The sequence below is a fragment of the Zingiber officinale genome, chromosome 3A (genome assembly GCF_018446385.1).
Source record: "Zingiber officinale cultivar Zhangliang chromosome 3A, Zo_v1.1, whole genome shotgun sequence".
NCBI classification, from domain to species: Eukaryota; Viridiplantae; Streptophyta; class Magnoliopsida; order Zingiberales; family Zingiberaceae; genus Zingiber; species Zingiber officinale.
In genome coordinates this window covers 7,233,080-7,245,497 of record NC_055990.1, presented here as the reverse complement: position 1 = coordinate 7,245,497, position 12,418 = coordinate 7,233,080, and the positions used below count along the sequence as shown (strand labels likewise).

The 12,418-nt window shown below is 36.3% G+C and overlaps 1 protein-coding gene and 1 non-coding gene across 2 annotated transcripts; both read right to left on the bottom strand.

The window, feature by feature from the left end:
• Positions 1-7,723: 7,723 nt before the first annotated feature.
• On the bottom strand, positions 7,724-7,839 carry LOC122054301. The gene has a single exon (XR_006132630.1). It is a non-coding gene; the product is annotated as a U5 spliceosomal RNA (small nuclear RNA).
• A 1,690-nt stretch (positions 7,840-9,529) lies between these two features.
• LOC122051120 lies at positions 9,530-11,804 on the bottom strand. Its single transcript, XM_042612077.1, has 3 exons — positions 11,417-11,804; positions 11,276-11,315; positions 9,530-11,160 (listed from the first exon to the last, which is right to left on the bottom strand). Exons 1-3 carry the CDS (start codon positions 11,704-11,706, stop codon positions 9,742-9,744), a joined length of 1,749 nt encoding a protein of 582 aa, XP_042468011.1. The 5' UTR covers positions 11,707-11,804; the 3' UTR covers positions 9,530-9,741.
• Positions 11,805-12,418: the final 614 nt, after the last annotated feature.

Below are 12,418 nucleotides of genomic sequence, written 5' to 3'. Positions count from 1 at the left end.
AAATTTTTTACGTATAATTAAATATTATAAGCATGTAACTATGTTTCGGCATTAATTAAAATTTTAAAAATATATTAAATCTTAAAGAGTATTTAAATACAGGTCAAGGTTTGCACACTAGTATTTTATTTATATAATTTAAATTATAGAGGGTAAAATGTAACATTCTTAAAATAAAAGGTTAGGCAAAATGGAACTTTTCTTTTGTAAAATTAAAATAACACCTCGATCATCCTCTTTTATTACAGTGGTAAGATATTTTTACAATAATAAAAATTAAAACGTCCCTTTATTTTTTATCCTATGACATGTCATAATCTACATGTAGACAATATTAATGAGTATTAATTTCAACTCATAAATTTTGTACATGGGATATTTATTAATGCATAAAAATAAGCATAATTATTGATCATTAAAATAACTAATATAATATTTTTTAGAAATATGTATATGTTTTAATTTTACCTAATATAATAATAATAATAATAATAATAATAATAATAATAATAGTAATAATAAGTGAGCTGGACAGCGTGTGACAACTGAGAAATTTATTAGCAACTGCCATGTTCATCGGCTCTCGATTGAGCACAAATTAATTTCGGCATTGTTTCAAATGGACACTTAAATTTCTGAATTTTTCACCTAGTTGTGTCGATTGATCAAGTTATCCGTGCGGCTAGATCGCTTGACTAAATTTGACAAGGCAGTCAGATTCGCTCATCCAATTGGGTCACCCAGCTAAGGCTATTGTATGCTGTAGAAGAATTTTTTTTATATAATTTTTTTAATAAAAAAAGGTATTTTAGAAAAAGAAATGCGTTTATTTTATAAATATAAAAGTTTAATGTAGTATTTGGAAAATTTAAGAACTTGGATGCGTCCATTGAAAAAATAGGGAATTAATTATATGGAGAAGTTGACTGAAGGGCAAGACGACGACTTCCCAACAACTCCAACTTGTTTCTTGTTTTTGCTTTTCTGTACCTCAGTCCTTCCTTCTTGGTCAAACTCATTCGTATGCATCAATTTAATTTAATTTGATTTTTAAAATGCGATCGTCACTTTCATGCACGCACATGAGAGATGAGACCTCAGCAGCTAGATGCCAAATGTTACAAATCATATCTCTGATTTCATTTTATTTCTGCAATGTTTCATATTTTGTTTTTCACGTTTGGATAACGTTCTACTGTTTAAAGCCACCTCCTCGTTATTTTAGTTGACTTAGGGTTAAATCAAAAAAATTCTATGAGGTTTTTTCATCCCTTTGATTTTAATAACTTTCATTGCGCCTTGAACATCAACTTTTGATCAACTTAACATGTCTAAGGAGCTGATGATAGAGGTACGATCTGAACACAAATAGAAGGATGGTTGATTTGGAACGCCGACGAATGAATCATCGGTGAGTTGGTGTGGATGTCAACTTGACGTCAATAGCCTAACGACAATCAGGATCGAAGAGGAGATTTGCTAGAGTTTGGACAGAAGAAAATTGAATAAAAATAGTTAGGATGATGGCTAGGGTTTCTCTGATATAGTCATTCCGACGCACAAGTTAGCTTTTAGCAATGGTGGTGGAAGAAGAATGGAGGAGAAAATTAAGATTTTGATGCGTACGTGCGTATACCTGTATCTATTAGAGCAACGACGACCCCTATGTCCTCCACGTGTCCTCTCCACCTGCGAGATTGTTATTTGCTTCCTAAAATATTTTGAAGTCTGAAATCCATGCAAGTATTATCTTTTTTCTTAAATAGTCCTGAATCCCAAAATCCATACGAGCGTTATTTTATTTTATTTTTGAAATAGTCCTGAATCCTGAAATTCATGCAAGTGTTATCTTCATCCTGCAATAATCTTGAATTCCAAGTTAAGTCACCAAAGAGGTGAGGCATCGATCGAGGAGACGGGACACCAAGGAGACGAGGGCACCTAGGAGATGAGGCACCGTGCATTATCTTTTTCCTAAAATATATTTGAATTCTAAGTTGAGTCGCCAAGGAGACAGAGTATCAAGGAGAACACATGGAGAAGAGGGGCACCCAGGAGTCGGGATGTGCCCAAGGAGTTGGGGCGCGCGCCAAGAAGAAGAGGGTACCTTGGAGTCAAGGTGCCATTAGGAGTGTAATAGAACTGAGCCGAGCCGAATATTAAGAGACATGAGTTTGAGCTCAGTTCATTTTACCTAAGCTTGAGCTCGATTTAAGCTTTAATTCTTAAGCTTGAGCTCCATTCAAGCTTTAATTCTTAAGTTTGAGCTTGACTCATAATGAAATTAAATTGTTCAAGAATGACTTGAGCTTGATTCGAAAATGACTCATTTAATTTTTATATTCGAACTCGGTTCGAAAATAGCTTGTTTAAAAGTTAAACAAGTACACACACACACACGATGCCCTCTGAACTTCGTTCGCAACAATGGTCGAGGCGTCTAGATTCAATCCAGGTGCCTCAATTAATTCAGTAGCCTTTTTTTAGCCCTAGGGTTAAGCCAATTGAATTTTACCTTTATGACTTAGGAGTTAGTTTATAGTATTCAAGCTAAAAAAAATTATGTGATCAAGAGGTATATATTTAGGATGCATAAATTAGATTTTATCTTTAGGGTTTAAAGATAGGTTATAGTGTTCAAACTAAACTAAAAATAAAACTAAAAAATTTTAGATACTCAATAGGTATAATATATGTATTTAAGATTTAAAATTTAGGAAAATGTTAATTTTTAAAAAATAAATAAAAAAAAAATCAAGGCGTCTAGAATAATTCCAAACGCCTAACCACTGTGGTCATGAACCATTATACAACGAACGGTCCACAGGGTAACAAGAGCCTATATATATAGTTTTGATATCTTGCACAGGCGTATCATGCACACCTAGTGCACATCCAAAAATAATTTTTGATTTGAAAATATTTTGTACTTAATAGTATAACTCAACCCCTAAATCTTAAAATCAAATTTTATTGGCATGCATAACCGAAAGTTTAAAAAATAAACAAAAAAAATCACCGTGAGCGGCACACTGGGCACCCTCCTGTAACAACCTTGTTATTTCCTCATGTAAGCTTGTACCTTATTTATATAATTTTCTTATGTAAGTCTATAACTAAGTAAGTTAGTTTGTATACTTTCAATTTTCTAGTTTGTATATTTTCTTGTAAAATTTATATGACAGCTTAATAAAAAGGTTTTATTTTTGTCTCATGTCTTTAAAAGTTAAGATATGTCTCATGGTTTAAGCATGTAAAATTTGTGCTGACTAAGTTGGATAGTAAAAGTTACTGAAAGCTCATTATAAGACCTACAAAAATCAGACTGAAGCTTAAACAATAAGATATAACTATTGAAAAGTAATGAGAGAAATATCCTTCCAAAATGTCTAGATTTAACAATCAATGTTTGAGATTACTATTCACAATCATTGTTTGAAATTACTCTTCACTTTTATTGTTCACAATTACTATTCACCATTATTGTTCACTTTTCATTATTGATAAATCTTAAAAATCTCCTAAAAACATAACTTTGACAAGAAGCACATAAAAATCAGGTATTATATACACAAATCTCTTAATGAACATATTCGTGAGCATCTTAACGAACATGTTCTTGAGCCTTTTAACTAACACGTTTGTGAGCCTCTTGACTAACATGTTCGAGAGCTTACGAACCAAATACTGTTAAGCTCGAGCTTGGCTTGATAATATTGTTGAGCTCAAAATCATTAATTTAATTGAACCAACTCGAATGATTTTTTTTCGAACCAAGACCCCGAATAGCTCATGAGTGATTTGGCTTGTTTACGTCCCTAAGTGTCATGCAGTTGGGGTGCTAAGGAAATAAGGGCATCTTGGAATCGGGACACCATAGAATTGAGGAGGCTAAAGAAACAATGCACCAAGAATGCTCCGAGATCAGGGTTGATTCAACTTTTTTCCTGACCACTTTGGTCAGACTATTAATCTCTTTTATCCATGTGACATTCTTATATTACCTTCCGAATCAATGGTATAACATTGTTTAGGCAAAGTCAAGGTTAGAATTTTTTTAAGATGAATTTACCTGCACATAGTCCTCATGGAATACGACAACGACAACGATTTTTATCTTACAATAACAGTACTATAAATCACAAAAAACTTCAAATAAAAATATTTCTTAAACTTTCCAGAATGCAAGAAAGGATGAGTGTGTAATGTTAACTCTCTCAATTAGATTGACTGATAGTACAAACTCGTGAAGGCCGTATTTATACTTTGTGAAAGTTTAGAGGAATTTCTTAATTTAATCAAGTCTGTCATCTATCTTGAATCAACTCAGATCACATTCCATCTAAAGGATCACAATTATATCCTTTCATCTAGGCGATCCTGATTTTAAAATTCTAGATAGCATCTCATTTGAAGGATGATAATTATATCCTCTCATCTAAATGATTATGATCTATCCACTTAATCCCACGATCAAGATTATGTTTCATGTGAAAGATCATAATAATGTCCTCTCATACGAATGAACTTAATCAATCTATCTTGAATCCAATGATCTAGACCGCACCCATTCACAATATCTGTCTCGCCGAGTCTGCTCTTTTGGATTGTGTTGTGTCATCAATCCACAAGCTCCTCAAGCTCCTTGCAATCGACGATGCATATGTGCTTAGTGTAAAGTGCACCCTAAAGCACCCCCAACACACTAACGCAAGTGTGGGCTCAGGCTCAGGCTCAAGCTCAGGCTCAGACTCAGGGCTATGCACTTCCCTTGTAGGATCAAGTATAGGACAATTTTGTGCCCCTTCGCTTTTTTTTTTTTCTTTCTATAATGGGTTTTTACTTAGGCTCATTTTAATAATGAATTTTTTAATCATCTAAGAAGTTAAATATTTAAAAAATATATATATGAATCATGAATTTTAATTTTCTATCAAATTTTAATTTTATCGAATAGAATCCACTTGAATTATTTTTCAAAGTTTATTATTTCAAAATTATGTTCTCCACACAAGATCCTTTAAAACTTAGGGAGTGTTTGGTATGAGCATGGGACTGGGAATCGGAATGGGAATCATTGTATTGTGAAATGAGAATGGGTATGAGCATGGATATCATTTTTAAAAGCAATGTTTGATTAGTTGCATACTTTCTATTGGAATAAATCAATATTTCCTTTTTTACCCTTAAAGGAAAATAAGAGAAAAAAATTAGATGTGAGAGAAAGATGAATGTGAGAGAAAAATATGATGAAAAAGAATGATGAGAGAGAAATTATGATGAGAAAGAATGAAGAGAGAGAAAGTGTGATGAGAGAAAATGAGAAAAGAGAGTGTGATAGAAGAAAGCACGATGAGAGATAAAATATGATGTGAGAGAAATTATGATGGGAGAGGATGAAGAGATAGAAAATGTAATGAGAAAAAATGAGGGGAGAGAGAGTGTGTGATGAAAGAGATTGAGGAGAGAGAAAGTATGATGAGAGAGAAAGTGTGATGAGAAAAAAAGAGAACAGTGAGTGTAATGGGAGAGATGATGAGAGAGAAAGTGTGTTGAGGAAAAAAAAAAAGAGGGAGTGTGACAAGAGAGATTGAGGAGATAGAAATTGTGATGAGAGCGAAAGTGTGATGAGAAAAAAAAAGAGAAAAGAGAGTGTGATGGGAGACATTGAGGAGAGAGAAAATATGATGAGAGAGAAAGTATGATGAAAAAAAGAAGGAAGAGAATGTGATGGAAGAGATTGAGGAGAGAGAAAGTATGATGAGAGAGAAAGTGTAATGAGAAAAAAGAGGAAAGACCGAAAGAGAGTGTGATAGGAGAGAGGAAGTGTGTGATAAAATGATGAGAGAGAAAATATGATGAGAGAGAACAAGGAGAGAGAAGTGATATGAAGAAAAAATAAATAAATAAATTTTGATATTTGATATTAAGGGAGAAAATTTTAATTTTAGGTCAAGGGTATTTTTGGAATAAGAGAATATTTTGATTGATGAAAATAGGGTAATGACTCATTAAAGGGGAGGTACATGGGAATGAGTTATTGCCCAATTTCAAGGAGTCATTCCCTTATTTGTATGCCTATTCCTATAATCCAAATATTAATAATGACAATCAATGATTCTCATTTCCATTCCCCACTCCTATTCCCCTAAATCAAACACCCTCTAAGATTGTATATGCATGGTTGAATGGGTGGTCCTATGATTTCTTTGATAGGCCCTCTTTAGCTTAAGATTACGGAAACCTTGAACCTTATTGCTGTGATTAATGGTTAATCACATCTCGGCGTTAATTGTATTTAGCTACAACAAGCTCTAGCAAATTGTTAATTATCATGAGGTTTTGGCTGACAATTGTTGTAAAGAGTAGCTCGTTAACCGTGAATGTTTAAAGATTTTGGATAAGAGAGAGGAGTGAAAAGGGTAATTATTTGTATAAAAGGAGAAGAAGAGAAATGGATAAAAAGAATATTAAATTAATATTATCCTTGTCCTTCCACTGATGTTACAATATTCGTTATTCAGATATTTGAGAAATTAAAAAAATATTTTCTCACTGTACCATTACTCCAGAGATAAGATTGAAATTGATCAATATGTTAGTTGATGAGAGAAATGTCAAGAAAAACAAAAGATTATTAGAGAACAAGATTATTGGTGTAATAGATTTTAGATTAAGGTTGTTCCATTGGTTGGTATAGTTAATATTTATATGAGTATTTATTCTAACATATAGTATGATTAATTTTTAATGCATATAATATATCTCGTGATTTAACTGTTGTCCTTCCCATTCCAAGGGGAGCCGGGAGGAAGAGCAAAGTGAAGCAAGTGATGGCGTCGCCCAAGCTCAAGAAGCTGCTCACTACGAGCGTCCTCACGTACGGGAGGGGCAAGGTCCGGTTCGATCCCAATGAGGTCAACGAGATCTCCATGGCTAACTCCCGTAAAGACACCCACTTTCCTTCCTCTCTCTCTCTCTCTCACCTTCCGGAGTTCGATCTTTCTCTTAAACATGATTTTCACGAACGGGAAGGAAAACTCCGTTATCAGATTTTTGTTAACGGGGTTCTCGCTTGTGCTGAAATTGAGCACTTTCTTTTCTCATCTGATCCCCGTGACTATAAAATGAAAGAAAGGATAAAAATGATTTCTTGATAGGACTGATCACCTGCGAATGCGAAAGGTTATTACACGATGGTTTTATCATTAAGAAGCCAACTACAATTTACTCACGTTCTCGTGCAAGGAGAGCTTCAGAGGTGATGTGGAGATGGATAAGAATCACGTGGAGAGGAGAGATTTTTTTCTTCCTACCTTTAAGAAAAATATCTTTTTAGACATCTCTTCCTCTTTTAACAGAAAACACCTCTTAAATTTTTCCTTCCCTTCCACCTTAATGATATTTTTCAATGGGATATCACTTTTGATCTTCCCTCCAAGAGACACACCCCTTATCTGGTCCCTCTAGGCTCTATATATAAAGGTGGAACCGTCACCCTAGCGGCCCTCTGGGCCTGGCTCTCTGGGCCTGGCCCTCCAGAATTTCAGAGGGAGTAAATCACGGTTAATGCTGGGCAAGAGAGGTGACTGGGGGTCGCAGGAATTTTTGGCACAGCAGACCAGGATTTTAATCCCGTGTGCAGCTGGCGACCTTTGACCCCAGAACCTTAGTTGCAAGAATCAGACACCTCTCTAGCTGATCCAGCCCGTGGGGGCACCGGAGTTCTTTTACAAGAAGTCCCTTCAAAAATTAGCGTATGCTGCTTAAAGTGACGAGTACACGGTATTCTTTAGTAAAAGACGAAAGAATAATTCGCTTTGTGCTCACCACGCAGTTGCGAAGAGGAAGAGAGAGAAAAAGGAAAGAAAATAAAAGGAAGGACTATTTATTTATTCTATTCTAATTTCCGACCCACGAATCATTCAGCCAGAGAGACTCTGTCAGACCAGTTTGAAGCTAAACGTGTGAAGAGCAAGGCTAGCAGAGGAAGCAAAGAGAACAGGCTTCTCTTTGCTTTATTTACTTTTGCATTCAGCTTGAATTGGCAAAAGGGAAATCTTCTTAAGCTTGTTCTTCTATCAGGTCCCTTGAATTGGCTATTATATAATGAGTTTGAAGACATTTTTGTTGGTAAAAAAATATTAGAAGAGTGCCTTTTAATTTATCCATAAAGCTAAAGGGAAGTTAAAAAATATATTAAAATAATATTTTATTTATAATTTAATATTTAAAAAATCTTCTAAAATTTCACCTTTAAGCAACTTTGATTAAAACCAGTCGGCTTGCTAGTAGGCGGTGAGTTCATGGCTGGAGGTTGGACTTGTGGGTAGGTAAAGGAGGGCTGGTGATTGAGGAAAGAAAGTTTCATTGTCTCAATTTTGGGCCGATAAAATTATGGCCGAAAGTGATCCCCAAAATCGATCCTTCGTGGCATTCTCCATCTAGTAAACGATAGATTGAGGTATCAACTTTCGTGCAATCCACTCCTGTAATGACCTATCATCCTAAGTAAATTGAGCATTTATTCTCTTATTTAAGATGTTAATAAGAGTTTTATTAATATTATTTACAAATATTGTTCATGCTATTCATGAATATTAATAAACTAAACATTTGGACCGTAAATGAATCAAATTTTATGATGTTCAAACTTATTTGATAAGACAATCGAGTCAAGCCAAACCTAAAATAAGTCAAATCGTTAAAAATGATTATTCACGCTTGACTCACACTTGACTTGAACTTGACTTGAACTTGATTTATTTAGATGATATTGAACTCTCAATTTAAATTTACTTTGAACTCTCAATTTAAATTTACTTGATCGTTTGAAACTTTTATATTTTAAACTTATTTACCTGGTTATTGACTTTGATAATATTCGATAAAATTTTTTATTAATGAACATGATTCAAAAATACGGTTCATGAACATTTATTCACAAATATTATTCAAGAACATATATACGTTCAAATTTATTCGTTTAGTTTAATGAATTGTTCAGACTTATTCATTTAATTAATCTTGTATATATAAAATGAATATAAATAGGCTCTTATAAAGTCGAACATCAAGTTTGTTCATGAATGTTCGATTCATATACAACCTTATGAACATGTATATGTTTAAACTTATTTGTTTAGTTTAACGAATTATTCAAGCTTATTCAATTACTTGATATTGTATGTATTGAACGAATCTAAACAAACTCTTGTCAAGTTGAACATCAAACTTGTCCATGAATCATTTATAATCATCCTACATAATAGTCCAAGCGAATGGTCAAGCCAAGTCAATAGGCAAACTAGGTGGATCCAGCAGATTAGATTTCTCATAAGAAAAATATTTTCCTCTCTACCACAAACATAGAAAAAAAATTTCCAACCAATTTTTATACCTCATCAAACAGAGTGTTTTTCTTCTCCTTCTTCCTCATCTCTTTAACACAAAGTTATCATCGACACTGTATCTTCACCATTAATTCTTTGGGGTTTTTGTTAACTCATAACAAAAAAAATCCAAAAGCTTCAGACACAAATTGGTACCTTGGAATAATTTCTTGGCTGTAAACAGAGACATTACGTGATTCTGATGCAAATAACAGGGCAAAACTATGCCAAGAAGTAATTTTAGAACCAAAAAATTACAGCTATATTTTCTGTAAATTCTTATTAGAGGGACAAAAGGACCTGATAGAACCAATAGGGAGGGCTGGTGAGAGGGCTTTACTGGGAGCCATCACTTTTCAAGAAAGAAAGAAAGAAGCACTAGTGTCAGTGCCATCACCAGCAATGCAAGTAGCAATCTTTCAGGAATATCCATTAGGAATTTCTCTAATATCACTGCCTTCTCTCTAATTGTCATGAGCTTTTCTGCCATCATATTTTCTGTGATCTTCTTCCTCCCTTCAATGCAAGTAGCAATGTTTTTTTCTTCAATTTCTTCTTTTTCTAGCTTTGCATCATTTGAATGTTGCTCATTTTGTGGTTGGCTCATCTCCACCTCAGATGTTGTCTCTTCTTGAAGTTCAGTTGATGATGGTTTGACCTCTTCCCCTCCATCTTCATTCAGTGATAAAGACTCTGATTCTGTCAACATTTCTGAATTGGACTCGGTCATCTGGATCTGAGACTCAGATGACTCCTTTTGTTCATTGACCGAGGAAAGCTCCAACTCTTCCAAAATCTGATCAGTCCATTCCTCCAAAATCTGATCAGTTTGGCGACGGTTTATCTCAGGCTCAGATTCAACAAGCAATATCTCTTCAACATTTTTGTGGTTACATTCGTCTAAAAATTGTTCAGTCTGCTCTTGGTTTATCGGCAACTGAGAATTTGTCTCTTCAAGTACACCTTGTGGTGCTGCCTCTTCTTGTTGTTCATCCATTACCTTTGCTGCAAACGGCTCTGATTCTCCTGATACATTAGGTTTGCTCTCAGCCATCTCAAACTCAAATTCTCTGGGTGAACTTTTCCCTGCAAAAACTAAATCTTCTTCGTCTCTCTCTATCATGATAGCTCCAACATTCTTGTTTGCCATGTTTATTGCATCGCACTTCCTCATTTGCATCAGTTTGTGCTTCCTTGGTGAGGACTCATCTTCTTTATCTTCATTGCCCAATGCAGGTATCAACCTCTGAACAACCAGCTCAGTTTGGCGATGATGGTTCATTCCATGTTCCGAATCTTCTTGATCATCTTTTTCTCCATGGATTAAAGCGATCTCATGTGCATCTAAAAGCTCCTCAAATTGCTGCTGGCTCATCTCTAACTCAGATTTCAGAACTGACATAACTTCTACTTTTCCTACTTTCCCGACATAAACAAACTCTGTTTTCTCCAAGACTGATACTCTCTGGTTTCTCACTACATCCATGTGATAATCAACCAATATAGGCTCTTCTTCGTCGTCTTCTTCTTTTGTGTCATCTACGAGAACAGATTGAGAGTTTTCTAAGATTTGCTGAACTTGTTCTTGAGGCTCATAATTTCCACATTGATCAGTTGAGCTAATATCTTTTTCCCCTATTTCATTATGCAGTGCCAAGTCTCTTTGCCTCAAAAATATATCACTGAGGTGGTTCATCACAGGCTTGCTGCAAATAGGAAGTTCTTCATCATCCAAAAAACTTTCCTTTGGTTTGACAGAATCATCCTCCTGTATGGTTAAACTACATATCAAGGCTAAACAATTGCACTAACATTACTAATTTTAAGTAACAACACTAACTATTTCCAAGAACACAAGAATTAATCGATCGAATTATGAGTACCTGGACGCTGATTGATCTATCAATGTCGCCCTTTCCCTGTCTGCATAAGGACCAAAAGAGAATCCGAATCATAAATAAGCATGTAATCAGATAGATAGACCCTAAGAAATCCACATCTAAGAAAGAGCGTGATGAACTCACATTTCATCGCCGTCCAAGCCCTCACCTTTCTCATTCGCCGATCGCTTTGATTGCGCTCTGCGAGCGACGATGGAGGCGGCGGCGGATGCGACGAGGAGTCCGCCGAGGATGAGGATCCATCCTCCCCCTTTAACCTCCACCGTCCTCTCCAGAGGCTTCCTCCTCACTTCTCCCAGTTCTCTCTCCTTCTCCTCTCTTGGTTTCTCCATGACGATCTGCTCACGGGATGACGGCGGCGGCGGGGGCGGCGGCCGCACCAAAGAGGCAAGTGATGCTACGATCTGCTCCATCGAGATCGCCGGCTGCCTAAATCCGCCGCCCCTGACGCGGAGTCAATTAAATGAGACGAAGAGTGAGAGGAGGGAAGGCGTAGCATAGAGGTCGCGCCAACGGCGGGTGGTTTAAGGCGTCGACCGACTCGCTCTGTACGCCCGGTTCGGGGGTAAATTTCACCCTGCCTGTACAGGTGGTCTAAACCCTGTACAGGTACTGCCCCAACCTCTCACAATGAAGTGGTGGGACCCACTACTTAAGTGTGGGTCCCACCATCCTAATGTGAGAGGTTGGGACAGTGCCTGTACAGGTAGGATCGAATTAACCCGGTTCGGGTGAGCGGCAGGACACGCGGCTGTCGTCAGGATGGCGCAGGTGAGTTGCACCGACACGTGGCAACAGGATAGGTTTACTTTTTGATTCCCGCGCAACGACAATGGCGTGGTCGACGATAAATTCGATCCTACCTGTACCGGCACTGCCCTCACCTCTCACATGCAAGTGGGTGGGACCCACCTGCATGGCTGTGGGGTCCACCTCTTTTGTGAGAGGTGAGGGCAGTGCCCTTAAAGGTAGGATCGAATTAACCGTGGTCGACCGGGAGTCATTCTTATTACTTTACTATTTTGCCATTTGTCATTTCGATAAAAGAAAAAAAAAATTAGTCGCAGGATAACCGTCGTCCGTCGCAAGTCCTCTTCCTAATTTTTTAATTAATATTGAGTCTAA